This window comes from Calcarisporiella thermophila, assembly GCF_041956535.1.
Source record: "Calcarisporiella thermophila strain CBS 279.70 unplaced genomic scaffold VTP21scaffold_3, whole genome shotgun sequence".
Classification (NCBI taxonomy): domain Eukaryota; kingdom Fungi; phylum Calcarisporiellomycota; class Calcarisporiellomycetes; order Calcarisporiellales; family Calcarisporiellaceae; genus Calcarisporiella; species Calcarisporiella thermophila.
Window position 1 is genome coordinate 759,530 of NW_027192193.1, and position 14,822 is coordinate 774,351.

At 48.3% G+C, this 14,822-nt stretch overlaps 8 protein-coding genes across 8 annotated transcripts in view; 2 read left to right on the plus strand and 6 right to left on the minus strand.

Moving 5' to 3' along the window:
* Positions 1–20: 20 nt before the first annotated feature.
* VTP21DRAFT_7199 (uncharacterized protein) lies at positions 21–953 on the minus strand (the record flags this gene model as incomplete). The annotated part of the gene is made up of 2 exons (XM_069397913.1): positions 21–107; positions 189–953. The coding sequence occupies 2 exons, from the start codon at positions 951–953 to the stop codon at positions 21–23; spliced, it is 852 nt and encodes a 283-aa protein (XP_069255426.1).
* Positions 954–1,398: 445 nt separating this feature from the next.
* On the minus strand, positions 1,399–1,954 carry VTP21DRAFT_7200 (calmodulin; the record flags this gene model as incomplete). Its single annotated transcript, XM_069397916.1, has 2 exons — positions 1,399–1,494; positions 1,601–1,954. The coding sequence occupies 2 exons, from the start codon at positions 1,952–1,954 to the stop codon at positions 1,399–1,401; spliced, it is 450 nt and encodes a 149-aa protein (XP_069255427.1).
* A 221-nt stretch (positions 1,955–2,175) lies between these two features.
* On the minus strand, positions 2,176–3,111 carry VTP21DRAFT_7201 (uncharacterized protein; the record flags this gene model as incomplete). The annotated part of the gene is made up of 5 exons (XM_069397917.1): positions 2,176–2,264; positions 2,327–2,438; positions 2,502–2,653; positions 2,731–2,838; positions 2,898–3,111. The coding sequence occupies 5 exons, from the start codon at positions 3,109–3,111 to the stop codon at positions 2,176–2,178; spliced, it is 675 nt and encodes a 224-aa protein (XP_069255428.1).
* Positions 3,112–3,664: 553 nt separating this feature from the next.
* Positions 3,665–3,928, minus strand: VTP21DRAFT_7202 (uncharacterized protein; the record flags this gene model as incomplete). Its single annotated transcript, XM_069397918.1, has 1 exon — positions 3,665–3,928. The coding sequence occupies one exon, from the start codon at positions 3,926–3,928 to the stop codon at positions 3,665–3,667; it is 264 nt and encodes an 87-aa protein (XP_069255429.1).
* Positions 3,929–4,160: 232 nt separating this feature from the next.
* On the plus strand, positions 4,161–7,125 carry VTP21DRAFT_7203 (uncharacterized protein; the record flags this gene model as incomplete). The annotated part of the gene is made up of 3 exons (XM_069397919.1): positions 4,161–4,587; positions 4,648–5,517; positions 5,585–7,125. 3 exons carry the CDS (start codon positions 4,161–4,163, stop codon positions 7,123–7,125), a joined length of 2,838 nt encoding a protein of 945 aa, XP_069255430.1.
* Positions 7,126–7,483: 358 nt separating this feature from the next.
* On the minus strand, positions 7,484–8,385 carry VTP21DRAFT_7204 (uncharacterized protein; the record flags this gene model as incomplete). The annotated part of the gene is made up of 5 exons (XM_069397920.1): positions 7,484–7,592; positions 7,657–7,805; positions 7,878–8,009; positions 8,075–8,160; positions 8,217–8,385. The coding sequence occupies 5 exons, from the start codon at positions 8,383–8,385 to the stop codon at positions 7,484–7,486; spliced, it is 645 nt and encodes a 214-aa protein (XP_069255431.1).
* A 709-nt stretch (positions 8,386–9,094) lies between these two features.
* VTP21DRAFT_7205 (uncharacterized protein) lies at positions 9,095–11,695 on the plus strand (the record flags this gene model as incomplete). Its single annotated transcript, XM_069397921.1, has 1 exon — positions 9,095–11,695. One exon carries the CDS (start codon positions 9,095–9,097, stop codon positions 11,693–11,695), a length of 2,601 nt encoding a protein of 866 aa, XP_069255432.1.
* A 2,460-nt stretch (positions 11,696–14,155) lies between these two features.
* VTP21DRAFT_7206 (uncharacterized protein) overlaps positions 14,156–14,822 on the minus strand; it is a gene marked incomplete at both ends in the record, with an annotated part of 4,050 nt that continues 3,383 nt past the window's right edge. Inside the window, one exon of the mRNA XM_069397922.1 lies at positions 14,156–14,802. Within this exon, the coding sequence (XP_069255433.1) occupies positions 14,156–14,802 (647 nt within the window). The remainder of the gene's footprint in view (positions 14,803–14,822) is intronic.

Here is a 14,822-nt window from a genome sequence, read left to right on the forward strand (position 1 = left end):
CAACAATGGGTCCGGGTGGTCTAGTCTATCTCTTCCGAGAGAAGCTCGAACTGTACCACGAAGAAGATGATTTTGCCGTCCCTAGTTTTGCACACATAACGCAAGGGCTGCGCCGAAAAACAAAAAAAAAAAAGAAGAGTGTGTCAGAACATGGAAAGGCAGCACAAAGAGCTCTGTGGACCACTCACCTGCCCGTCCCAGTACCCAAGCACGTTCACCGAGAATCCAGGCAACCTTATTGCGGCAGAATTGAAGTCCACGTAGGCGTTGAAGAAGTCGAACTGGACCTCTTGATCGGGCCCAAGCACCACCTTCTTGGCCTTCTCCGAATCGGAGAAGTATTTGCGGCGAGTCGAGACATCCATCGGCGTCCTTGGGGAGCCGCGTGCGCTGAGGCTGGAGGTATCTTCGGTGATGCGCTCCCCATTGGGGGAGGGCCAAGGACTCAGCTCCAGCTCCCCTTCCACCGACTTGGGGCTATTTCTCTTGTTAGAGGCATCCGAGCTATCGTCGTCCTTCGAGGATACGTTTTGTATGCGCAGGGTATTGACGGAACACAACAGGGGCGAGAAAGCCCATGGGCGTTCGGAATAGATGTCGGCCTCGAATCCAGGATCGAACCATCGTGCAAATTTCAAAGCAATTCCGGCACCAGGAGGAAGTCTGAGCGGAGTATCGAACTCATTGCCAAACAGAATCTCACTGGCAACCCATTCTCGCTTCCATCGCAGCTGGGCTTGGATGGAGTAGCAGTCGCTATTGCCATCGAAGTAGGGCGAGGTGTTAAGGAGGGTGGGGGCCGTGCCATTGAAGTCGCGGATTCGAACGCAAAGACGCAAGGTCAGGTGTGGAGTATCTATGAGGAGGGGATTGGCATCGTCATTAGGGCTAATGGGAATGAGTTGCGAGGTGTCAGGTCCGGCAGAGACGCGGAGCTTTAGGTTGCCATTCATGGTGTATCGGTAGCTTACTGCTGGGCTTTGGCTCTATGGAATTGGTTCGATGAATGTGGAGAGAAGAGTGAGCAAATAATGCGATTCGGATTCAAGCCCTCAAATTTAATTTCGATTGTAAAGGAGCGGAAGAGCGCCATGATTAGAGAGGGTCCTAGACCAGAATGGTGTCCAATGGACAGCCCCCAATTTACTATCCAGAACGATCTTATCCAGGTAATAGACGAATTCTTGATAAACCGAGCTTAAGAAAAAAATAACAATAACCACACACCCATATCCTTGATAACTACATGAAAAAAAAAAAGAAAATGAACAAAGTAAAGAATAAAGTCGCCACCCCCAAGAGCGGAGAAAGAAGTAGAATGGTAGAATTAGATCAGGCTAATCATGAATAAACAAAAAAAATAGGAGGTTTTCGTTTGAAAATTTCCAGCTTCTATCTTTATTTGCTCATCATCATCTTCACGAACTCGTCGTAATTGATATGGCCGTCACCGTCGATATCGGCTTCACGGATCATCTCCTCAACCTCGTCGTCCTAAAATGATGTGCAAACCAATGGACACAGGATGGGTTAATTATAATCAGCAAGGAGATTTGATTCGTGTTTTCAACCCATCGAGATCAAAGAATCATCCACTTACGGTCAACTTCTCGCCAAGATTGACCATGACGTGTCGTAGTTCTGCAGCGCTGATGAAGCCATTTCCGTCCTTGTCGAAAACCTTAAAAGCCTCACGGATTTCTTCCTCAGTGTCCGTGTCCTTCATCTTACGCGCCATCATGGTCAGAAACTCCGGAAAATCGATGGTGCCGTTGCCGTCGGCGTCAACCTCATTAATCATATCATGGAGCTCGGCCTCGGTGGGGTTTTGGCCAAGAGAGCGCATCACAGTGCCGAGCTCTTTTGTCGTGATGGTACCGTCGCCATCCTTATCGAAAAGGGAAAAGGCTTCCTTAAATTCGGCAATCTGTTCTTCGGTAAGTTGATCAGCCATGGTTGGATTTAAAAATTGGATCCCGACTAAAGAGATGAAAGGAGATGAGAGAATACAGTTTCCTAGGGGTGAAAGGGAGGGGAGGAAAAAAAAATAGGAAAAGAAATTGATAAATACAGTTAAGCGGGAAAAATAATACGTAGAACAAGCATTTTGAGGCGCAGATTTTTATGCTCAATATCCAATCACACTCAAATGTGCCAGTCTCAATGGGACGAGGTTTATTGAATAAGTGAAGAGTTAAGGGCAAGAGCAAAAGTGTACAGTCTAGAGTCGATGCGTATAAGGGAGGAATAGGTGCGTTGGAACTCTGTAATTTTGGGTAGAATGGGTTAGAAGGATGCGGCCAACCGGGGGGTGCAATGAAAATACCATGAATGACGTCTAGCAAGTCGTTCATGGGCACCTCCACCCGCTGCAGGCTCCATTCATCCGCCTCCAACAGTGGAACTGGGTTCAGGTTCTCGGGAAGGGTGATATCAATCTAGCGTTGTGAGGAGGATTAGAAAAACGCGGGGGAACATCGAATTAGCGGGGCTCATTTTACCGTCATTTTGACAAAACATGAACACGAGTCAGACATGCCTGGCTCGTAAGGCACGGGTTCGGAGATGGAAACGACCTCCCCCGTATAGCCAGTCTCCTCCTTAAGCTCACGACACGCTGCTTCTGCAGGATTCTCGCCTGGGTCAATCAAGCCTTTCACAGCGTTATTATTTTTTCGAAGTTAATTTAACCCCTATCAATACTAATGCAATCGGGATGGCTAAACAAACCAGATGGGAATTCTAGAGTGTAGGCCAAGAGGGCAGGACGATATTGCAATACTAATACGCATCTAGGTGAACAATTCGGAGACAGCAGGATGGCGAGGATGTCCACACCTAGAGGCCAAAATGTTAATGGTATCGATGGATAGAGAAAACAATAGGGAAATCCAAACCATCGACCATCCCTCCTACCCGAATTTTTTCATCCCTCTTGCGACGACATACCTCCCATCTTCTTAACTGTGCGGCCTGACCATCGTGCGCGGGCAACATATAACTTGATTCCTCTAGCATGAGCCAGGCGCCTTTCCCCAAGATTTTGGAAGAGATTTGATCTAGGGCTTGAAGAGGAATATGAGGAGGAAGTTTGGAATGCGTTGGGGTCATGTTGGGATATTTAAGAGAACAAAGCAAGGGGAGATTTGCTTTTAAGGGGGGGAGAAAAGAGGGACACATGGATCCTAAAAATTGGTAATGTGAGTGTGACTTGCTTTTCATAAATTAAAGCAAACAGTCACCTTAATAAGAGAGCAGTACTTAAATGCGCAGGGAAGAGATCTGTAGTAGGAAAACACTTATACCCAATAAACTTTGGAATACGATATAACATATAATAGAGCAGATACAAGTATTCAGCAAGGCAACGGGAGGGATTTAGAGAAGAAGCGAGATATGGGATATTTTTATGCCATAAGGCCCGAAATAGCAGTGTCAGGCGAGATAGCTCCCCATATGACCAAGAGGGTGATCTAGATTGAAGACAGCCGTTCGCTCACTATAGTGCTTTGCTCTGACTTGCAAGTTGCGCGGATGTATTCACGAAATAGCATGCCACCCCGGTGCTGCCAGTTTCCAACGCGAGACTAGCTCAGAGTTGAACTCCTAGTGTTGTCCTTTCGTAGCAAGCGGGTATGTAGCTCGTGCTGTAAAAGTAACCCGATTATTTATGCCAGTCGATACAGCGGACTGGGGCCCTCTTCCATCGAAAGGTGTGGCTTAAGCTGGGCCAAGAAACGCGATAGCGGCAATACAGACGTGGCGGGTCCAGCTTGAGTCTCTGGGCTTTCGGCCGTGGCTGTTGAAGACAAACTCGTGCAAGGCCGTCGCGAAGGTTGGCGCGGATATGCTTTGGTTGTAGGAAATAAGCCGGGCGCGCAAAAACTGCGTTGCCGCTGATGGGACCAAACAAGGCCCAAACATGCATACGCATGAATGCAAACCGTGTAATCGCAAATGAATGGAAATCCTCACCCCCACGAACCTTATTGCATTCAGCGCACGAGAACAAGAAACACGCTGTCCGCCGCAGCTCCCGTGGTTCTCTCACAAAAGCCCACGGCGGCTACAACCTTGTTTCCCTGTTTTCTCTCCCCCTCTCTCCCCCCCTTTCGCCTCCATAGGATGAACTAGATAGGACATGTGTTGGTCTGCCTACAATGATCCGCTTTCTTGTTGATCGGGCGCAAACCAAGCGCGAATTGCGATTTCGTAAGTATTTTGCGGAAAATAAGCAGTATCAAATACAACAGTGGGAGCAGCAGCAACTACAGTCTTCGAACTATGAAGAGCTCCCAGCTATGCTACCCGTCTCCGCGGACAACTCTCGTTCCGGTGAATCGTTATCAGAAAATTGGCAGACCATTCATAATGACGAGAGATCGGTAGGCAATCCAGGCACTAATGAGCGGACAGCACAAAATGCTATTGCGCAAAAACCACAATCTCTACCCTCACTGTCCTCTGCGCCCCAACGACAGGGTTCAATACAGCACCAGGCGCAACAATCCGTAAAATTTCAAGAGCGATCCAATTCCCTTCAGAACCAGGCACGACCAGCTCGCAATAGCCTTGCGCAGGGAAATGGTAGTTATTCGAATGATCGGTGACTAGGATCATATCTTGAGCTTAGGCTTTTCTTTCTAGGCCTCGCCGAACCCCTTTCCGCCCTTTCCTATCAGGAGAATACATTTCAACGTGTCGACTTCATCGGACGAACCAGCGTCTCTACTATGGAGAGCCCTTCTCACGCCCCAGCCTTGGCTACTGATCCTTTGCCCACTCCTGCCCTTGCGCAACCTATGTCTGTGCCGTCGAATGGCTCTCTTTCAGCTTCATTTGGCCCCGGCACGCATCCTGGTAAGGATGCGCTTGGAGCATTCCACCCGTCAATCACCCCTCCACCACTCTTACCCCCCATGTACGGCTCCATTCCTCCACTTCCTCCCGTGATCTCTCCCATGGGAGCAACGGGGATAGCGCCTCTAGCTGCATCGGATTTTGACTTTGATGAAAAGTCGCCCTCACCCAAGCCTCCTACTTCATCGGAAACTGCCTCCCGAACAAAGGCTCCGTTAACGAATAGCAGCAGCTCCACCATCTCGACCCCCTCCGTTCAACACAACTCCGTATCCCTGGAGGCCTATTTGCCGTCTTACGATTCTATGTCAACGGACAGGAGAAATTCCAAGCATCTAGCCGTGGCGTCCTCCCTTCCTCTGCCACCTCCTTTCTTCTACCTCTACCCATCTCTCCCTAGTTCCTCTCTTCTAATTGAACAGGCCGATAACAATGGGTCGAGTTCAAAGCTGCAGCACCAAGAGCTAAAAGTGCCCCCGCCCCCGCCCCACTTCTTTATGGGACACTATATATCCGGAGCAAACTATGGCTCGGCATCAGGTGAAAGTGAAGCCACGCGATCCAACCCGAATCTCACCAATATTGAATCAACCGAATATCAAGCCTCGCGAAGCGCTTCCAATCTGGACATAAGAGAGACAGGAGTTGGTCCCCAAAGTAACTAAAAACCTTCTTTTTTATAATAATAATGGCGTGGGCTTCATTGACTCATTCTATTTCCCAGCTTCCACCCACCGCCCCACCAAGAGCCTAAGCCGTAGAAGAGAAGTGTTCAATGGCCGCAACACCCCTATTTCTGAACGTGCCCGTCGTGCTCTTGGTGGCCATAGTTCCAGATCACAGCCGCAAAATCAGGCACCACTACAAGTTCTTACGCCGCACCGTGTTTTGAATGGTCACAGTGCTGGGGAAGAAAATCTCGAGTCTTCGGAGGTGTCCGAAAATGAGGACGCCCCGGTGACGCCGCGTGCCTCCACATTTTCCAACTCCAAGCCCGACAGTGGATACTCTAGCAAGTCACGAGAGTCCTTTACAGACGCTCAAAGCCGAGATTCCACCCATGCAATGGCACACGGTGCGGCTGTTGCAACAGAGCATTCGCCAGCAGACAATACGCAGCCGTGGTCAGCATCGAAATCTCACCATATGAAGGACGAGCTTGCACAGCTGCTTCGTATGCAAATAAAGTTGCTGAAACTTCAGCGCGAGGAGTTTTTCACCCAGGAATTGCAACATCGCCGCCGAGAGCGGGAGATTCTTGAGCAACTAGCCCGGGGACAGGAGGCAATCAATCGTGTCTTGATAAAACGGGGGGCTTATTTCCCCGACCCTATGAGGACTGATGAGGACATAAGAGAGACCGGAAAGAGAGAAGGGAGAGGCGGGTTGAAGCACCGGCGATCAACCCCCGCTTTTGTTCCCTCCCGGAGTAGAGAGGGTTTCGATTCCGCATCCCCGCTTTCCACCCCTGTAAGAAGAGGCCGCGACTTGTGGCCGAGAGATTTGGCGGGGGAGAAGAAGGAGCTTGAGGGTGAAGATGGGAGAGAAAATCCACAGGGTATTCATTCCAAGAAGTATCGAAGTATGAAAGCCGAGGAGCTGAGAGAAGTCTTGAGAATTTTGAGGAGTAGAAAAGATGAGGATGAGACGGAGATGGGGACGGAGACTCTAGAGGACGAACTGGGCGCAGTGGGAGGAGAGACGGTCGGGGTGGATACGCGGGACGAGAAAGAGACCACGTATAGAATCTCTAGAGAACATGATGAAGGTGATGGTGAAGGTGAAGGGGAAGATGAGGAGGAGGATGAAGGCGAGGAGGACGAAGATGATGAGGAGGATGAGGATGAATTGGTCTTGGCCGAAATATACGATCGATACTCTTTAGACGACTCTCGCTACAACGGCTTCGACGATTATCTCTATTATCCAGAGTACTATCTGCCACCCCACCACTTGTATTATCCTCCCACCCCGTTCGCTAGGCACTACCGTTATCCTCGGCATAGGATGCCTAGAGGGATGAACCGAATTGTTCGATCCCCGTACATCCGTAGGGGTCGGTCGAGGCGGAGGCGATTCTTGGACGAAAATGCGGGATATAGAGAGGAAGGGGGATTCGAAGAAAAATACACTCAGGTTAGGAAAGCGGTCAAAAACATGAGGGTTGATGCGCGCGAAGTTACGAACGGTCCCGCGTATAGGGACGATGATGGCGATAAACCCAACAAGCATCAAAACGAGGAGGAACTACGGCCCTCAATTTAGTTTCTAGAGAGAACTCCATGCATCCATATCCTCTATATATCCATTGAATTGTAATTTTACTTTATGTCTTGTCGCATTTATTGGCGAGGGGGGGGTAGCTATTTTTATTATCACATGGTTTTTTACCACCACATCTATCTTGGTGGCACTTGCTTGCACATCGTTTTTTATCGTGTCACATATTTATTTTAACTATTTTCCGGAGCAGCTTTGAGTGCTTTATCATTTTGTAACATGATGTATTATGAACTTCAAATGGATATCCGTTCCATTCATTTAATTCCTTGACCTTTCTGACAAACAAAACTGGGAGAGTCTGCTAGCCTTTACCGGAGGATACTGAGGGACACTTGCGGAATCACCGCCAAAAGGTTAGCCAGTGACTGAACCGTGCACGTTGAAATACCAATTCCGTAGGATGTGACGAATGATAGAGCTCATTATTGATGTAGCCAATATAATGCAGACTAAATGCAAGAGAGTAGTCATGGGTGAGAGCGAATCGAACTGTTTGGAGAGAGATAGCCTCACCCGCCAAATCCGCCGATATAGTACACTCCTCGTGTTCGCAGGCGGTAAAAGTGAAAATCGTGGAATGGGGCGCCTTCCTTGTCATCGGGGGGCATCCACCACTTTGTCTCTGGGTGAGCCCGCTGCATACATTTTTTGGCAGCCGGAATCTTCCAATGCAAGATTAGGATCAAAGGTGGGAGGGGTTATTTTAGAAAATAGAGAAGAAGCATATCCCATACCTCATCAGCCGAGAGAGGCTCCAACTCGCCGTACAGTGTTAGGCGAGCCTTGGCCACAGGATAAGAGCCGGGTCTCAAATCTCGCACGGTAAGCGAGACCTTGGGCATTGCTTTTGCATTGCGGGTATTCATCTTTGCCAACCTCAGTCGCTAATTAGTTTTGAATTTCGTAATATCGGTTCACAGAACTGCTCTACCTGAATATCAGAAAGCAGCATAATGGGATCACCGGTTGAGGTGGGGCAAGCATCGCTGAAGTAATCCACCGAGCCAAACGGATACCCTACGCTCCATCGTGCGATCAGCACTTCTCTCCTGCTGGCTCTTAACATCGCTTACCTTCAAATTCGGTTCCATTTTTCATAACGCTCATCAAGGTCCCAATCGTGGTATCGCGCACAAGTTCTCGTGCTAGCCGAGCTGCATCTCTTTCTGTCTCTTCTGCAACCACAGAATTGGGGTGAATGCAGATCAGAAAAATGAGAAGAAATCCAAGTAGAAAATTCATTTTCAGGGTTGTAAGAACTGAAAATGAATTCAAAAACGCCTTACATAAAGGACTGTTTGCCACTCAAAAATCATTCGATATTGGAAGAAATTGAACACAAATTTGGCCAAACTTGAAGGGAATAGTTAAATGGTTCATAAAAAGCCCATATACTGCACAGAGTGCTAAATAACGATAGTGGTAGAGACAGGCATTTGATATATATAGAAGTGGTCAAGATAATGGTCGTGATCTTTTTTTTAAATAAGAGTTCTTTATTGAATAAGTCATATTTGGATAGACCACTACGACAAAATCGCCCAAATTTTTCTCGATATGCACAAAGGAAATGGTGGGGGATTTATTAAATATATTTATCTTATTTATAAAGATGCTGCACCATCGATCCATATTGATAAAATACATATCCCGACAAAAAATATTGTGGGAAATCCCGGTAATATAATTGGATTATTGTCAGGTGAATCAAGTCACATTTTTTGTAAATAAGTAGGCATCAGTTAAAAATACGTTTTATTTCTCTCGAACTGTAGAAAAGAAAAAATAAAATACATAAAATATGAAAATTTAATTAATATCCTACATTTCCCACATACGTCAGCAAAAATAAATTACTATTACAACGCAACTCTCTACCCAGCCAGTTTGCTTAAACTGAAACACCCCGCCAACCCCACCCCAAGTCATATTCCACTCCCCACCCCGATCTATGCCTAAAGCACGTCCATCCACACATACGAGTGATGCAGGCACGACCAGACGCGCCGAACGCGGTGCAATTCCGCGCACTCGCCGGCACAGGCCCTACACAAGGCGGATGATGGAAAGTCGGTGCGACCAATGCGACCCATCTCAGAGCGCCGAGACATCAAATGGAGGGCAACAAAATCATGAACCCATCATCACAGAGTCCCTCAGGACGTGGTGGAGAGAAAAGATGTATCCGGTCATGGAACTTGTGGCAGATTATATGCAGCGCACTGGTTATGTCCCACAGCTTAGTACCGGTCGCCAAGTCGCTGGTGGCAGGAAGAGGGAGCAACGCGATTTCTCGTGGGCAGACAAATTGCGGACGCGTGCTTATGATACTCAAGGCATTAGCAACGGTGAACGGCGTGTGGATGATAGCGGCAGCCCAACCACGCATCTCTGTAACGTTGGGGTGCATGAGTGCCAGGGACACGGTCTGAGTGCTGTGGCTCCTGCTGCCCATTCGTGTTTTCCGCGCCACGTCCCAGCAGGCCTCTGGGTAGAGCCTATTGAGGCATTTAGATCCGAACCAGAACCTCTGATTGAGTACCGTGACACCCTGCACTTGTGCTTTCGTCTCTCTGCACATCAACCGGTCATGAGAGTTGATCTGGCCTGTGGTCTGGGGTCCTCTAGTCTCATGTATGGGCAGCCATGCTCTCACGGCGGTGGAATAAACCGCTTGCATTGTTATCGCAGGATGACAGCAGCGAGCTTTGTGAATGCTGTGGCACGCGGGGAACTGCCAAGAGCGTACATTACAGCGCATAACTCTGCCTTGTGGTTGAACATTGTGGCCGCAGTGGTGACCGCAGCAGGAGGCGCTATGTTCGTTCAAAGCCCATATTCTTGCTCGGCTTGTGCTACTGCGGAAGCATGTGTTGCTGGCGCGAGTGTGGTATTTGATCCACCACCAGTCCCGCATGCGGTCGGAGAGACAGTTCAAGCTAACCCAATCCCTTTCTGGGAGGCGGTGGCAGGCCCGGACGGATTTGCAGACCCAGTGTGCGTCTTGGCGATGGACCAGCTCGATGTGACACATGGCCTCCTTCATTCACTCGATTGGGAATGGGGTACAGACAATGGCGACAAGGAGCTTGCTTGGAGTCTTGTATCGGGAGAGACACTTTTTAGGATACCATCTTTCTATCTTACCCATCACTGTGGCCTGGGTGGATGGCAGGTTGCTAGAGTGGCTAAATCAAGCCTGGGACTGTTTTCTCTCTTCGCAACGCTAGTGGCCAGCCGTTACGGGGCAGGGAATTTTGCCCATATTGGCATGGCTGGAAGAGACGTCTGGCAAGTTCTGAGAGACACTGAGTTGGCCATAGGGTTTGCGCGGATGGTGACTCTCGCGCCCCAGGTTAGTAAGCACGGGACACTAGGCGTCATAATAGGTGAAAGGCATGGGGTTGGGCTTCAGCGTATGGAGTTGGCTGCATGCTTGGCACTGGTGAGATTGGTGCCCTTGGTACTGGGGGCTTTTCGACAGGATAGTGACTTCACAGCGCTGCGCATGTGGACAACCCTGGCCACTATGGGGTCGAATGTACAGGCTGCCGTGCGCGAGTTGCAGGAACTGGGGTTGACTGCAGCGCTACTGTATGCGGACAGCTTAGCCGAGGCAGATTTTGACAAGCGGGTGGCCCTCTTCCGGAAATTGGGCTACTCTGTGCCGGTTCACCCTAGCACCCTAACATTGTATAAAAGAAATGCACTGGCTTACAAGCTGTTTCACTCAGGATTAGCTGTGAATCTGAGAGGGCAGGTGCGAAGCTATTGGGCGGCATTAGCCTCATTTTCAAGCAACTGGGGCAAGGTTGAAGGACTGCAATTATTCGATGAGGTGTGGGATGAGGTCAATACGGCGGAAGATGATGCTGAGAAGTCGGTACTATGGTGGTCACAGGCCAGCCTGCACGTGGAACCGGGGGAAGGGGACATGCTACGGGTATGGTGGAGCGTCCCTGAGGGCACAGCTCCTGTGGTTCACCAGCTGCATCCACAGGAGGTGCTGGTGCCTAGTGGCCAGGTCGCCGGTCTGATTGCGGGCAAGTCTCACAGTACACGGGCTAGAGGGGCGAGGTACATGCCTGCATATGTTGTAGGGACTGCAGGCACACTCGGCAGGGCTTCCTTGCAAGTGGATGCACGAGGGTACGCTCCGGGGAATGCGCTTGAAGGGGACTGTATGTGGATGTTGGGCGTGGTCGCAACTCCAGGGACTGGGGGATGGATGTCTGACACATGCATTCCAGACGTGGTGACTCACTGCGTGGATTGCCATCCGCAGAGAGGGGAAGCCCGCTCAATCATGGACGAGCGTCGCTGTCCGACATGCATCCTCCCCACCTGGGAAGCTGAAGATGGAGTACACGGTCCAGTGGCTCTGGTGCATGATATGCATCCTGCCTATGCTTTAATTGGCATTGATGCTTGTAGTAGAGGGCACATGGCATATTTCCTCTCCTCTAGGGACATAGGCTACCAACGGGCTCAGGCGTGTGCTGCGCGTGCGGGGGTGCTGGTGGACCCTCTTGCGACAGTGAGAGTGGGTTAGGGTTGTGAATAGTGGTTTATTTTTTCTGACGAGCTGTCGAATATGTAGGATAATTATGAAATTTCGTATTTTATGTACCTATTTTTTCTAAACTCATCCATAGTTTCACTTCGCAAGAAATAAACGCATTTTTAACTAGTAGACACTACTTGTTTATAAAAAAGAAACCGTCGTTTTCATGATCTTGCATAGCCTTGTGACGTAGCTGCCTTCCTCTGTTTTCACCTTTATCTCGAGTTAGCATTTCGTGCAGCAATGATTCGTTGGAAGTAGGCCGTTGATTTCTCTCCTTGTTCAGTCCATCTTGCTCTGCTTCGATTACGCAAGGTTTCTTGTTTTCTCTTCAAGATATGACTCTGTTCTGTCTGCAGCTCCGTCCGTTCTGCTTGTAGTCCTTCTGAGATATTCGTCCCAGTTTTTCCTATCTCTCTTAGGCGGGTTTGAATCTCCTTGAGTCTATTTCGGTGCCTCTTTGCCCGCTTTTCACTAAATTCCTGTGTGCATGCCTGAAAATTTAGTTTAGTTTCTTCCCAGAATTTGATCGGATCAATGTTGAATATAGGGTCCTGGATGCGTATTCTCCAGAGGGACTGAATCTGACAAAGGTTTAGCTTCTATTAGGTCGGTGTTTAATTTCCACCATCCCGGTCCGCGCTTATTCTGGGTACTTTGATTGATCATAAGGAGTAGGCCTAAGTGGTCCGATGAGGATCTCCCTTCGAATAGGAGTGGGGTTATGGTTTCCAAGACCTGGGATTTTCTAGGAGGGTTGGTGTGGTATACGCGTGGTCTATACGGGTTTTCACTATTCCTGAGCCTGTGACCGTCTCATAAGTGAATTGATATGCTCGGGAGGAGAAGTATCTATGGATGTCGTACAGGTCTAAATCCCCTAGTGACTCTTCCAGCGACTTCCATGAAGTTCTTTGTCCGTTCGACCCTGGGAGGGGTGGCCAGTGGTTTAAGTTGGAGCTTTGGTAGGTATTGAAATCTCCTACCATAACTTGGCGTGCCTTTTGGAGTTGTTTGAAACTGGTTTGATAGAAGTTGTTTCGGTCTTGAGGGTTCGCAGGTACATACACTGTTGTAATGTGTAGAGGATCTTGGTTCTGGGTGGTTTTGTTGATGATTTTTGCTTGGATAATTCTCCTGTCCTCTGACCTAAATGTCTCTTCTAGGCTGATGTGTTCCGAGGTTGAAAGAATGGCATTGTGTTTTGACCATAGGGCGGGGTAGCACCAATGTTGGGACCACTATTGGTAATCTTTGGAGGCTGTGTGTGTTTCTTGGAGACAGATAATGTTGACATCGAGTGATTTTAACCATAGGAAAATATATGATCGCTTTTGGATGGAATTTAGTCCGCGGTGCATGACGGTTTTTTATTTCCTCTAAGGGCGCGGGAACTTGCGTCCTGTGGTTTATTTAATATATATTACAAATGTAAGATGTGCTTTCGGACAGGCTTATTAAGTACTAGAAGAACATGGGATATAGTTTAAAGAGTTCCGTGCTTGGAAATGTTGGATTAAGAGTTCTTGGCTTCCTCGAAATCGAATGCTACTTCTTGGCTGTCATCGATCCGGATTAACGAGCACTTTCCCCATTTTTGCTTGAACCCTTCATTTCGACGGGGTCTTTTTTTTTTGGGATTTATGGATCTTTATTGAAAAGTATCCTTTTAAGTTAGTATAGTGCCTTGTCAGGAGAATGCTCTCAAAAAGAAAAAAAAAATCAGGAGAAATACATGTAAGTAGTGGTTGATCGTATGAATACCATCCTATTTTTCAAGGACGGTATTATACAAGAGAGGAAAAGAATATAGACAACAAAAAAAAGGGAAAAATTGGAATGCGGGTGGTAGGGTATTCAGCATGGTCGTATTGGAGCTAAGTGTTTTGGTTGAAGGATATTTCGTCTCCTTGGACTTGTATCCAACTTCCCTTACACCAAAGCTCTTGGAAATCTTCTTTCTTATCCTTTATGGACGCTGATCACCATTTGGATCTCACGATTTTTTGCATTTCGTGACCTAGTTGTTCAGCGAGCGCTATTTCGCTTGGTTGGGCGTTATCCATTATTATCGATAATCTTGATCGATATATTATCCAAATTGCTGCATCATGGACCGTTGACACTACTTCCCGTTGGTAGCCCATTCATTTCGACGGGGTCAGCATTTTTTTTGATCAATGCCGAGTCTTTATTGTATAGGAAGACTCTAAAATACAATTGTTACATTATTATAAGCAATAAAGTGAAAGGGAAGCCAAAGTTAAAGCTTTGTGTGATATCGTAGATCGAAATGATATGTTGGTCATATCAACTTTCAGCTCAAATAGGTAAGGGAATGGTGAAACTCAACTAACTGTGGATATCAAAGGATAGCATGAGAAGTGGGGTGGGGAGTAAACAAATGGAAGCAGAGGACAGGAAGGGGATAAGGTAAGGATTACTGCGTTATCCCAGTATCAGTGCCGCTCCGATCGCTCCTTCTCTAACCGCACCCAGCTTGCACCATCTTCTTCGAAACTGTTCGATTTGCCGGTTTTTTCGTGCTCGCATTAGTTCGGCTCCTATCACTTCCTCAATATCTAGTTTGGCCCGGTTGATGATTATTTCGGGTGAAGCTCGGGTGCTTTCGAAATGAAAGGCGATCCGATCTCGGTGGATTTGCCACAGCACCGAGTCAAAAGTAATTCGGGCTACGTGTCTCGCTGTTCTCGAGGATTCCATGAGGTCTCCAAGTATGAGGTTGCGAGCAGTCAGCACCGGAGTATTCTGGGGGCCTGTGGTGGTGACGATGCACCTCTCCGCCCATTGCCATACTGGTGTGAGTTCAGGACATTCGAAGAAAGTGTGCCGAATTGTGTCTCTCGAGGCGTTACATCGGGTGCACTTCGGATCGTGGCCAGGAAATGTCGAGTTAGTGATCACTCGTTCCACAAGAATCCGCCAGCGTAGCGCACGGTGTTTTGGGAGGGTGGGTCGTTTGTGGACGGAAGTCCAGATTTTCTTCCAATCCTCGGGTGTAGATCCAGCCTCTGGCCAGGATTGAGGCACCAATATGTTCGGCTCTAGAGAGCCGTTGCGCCGGAAGTGCCGTCCTTGTCGGGTGGAGTATTCC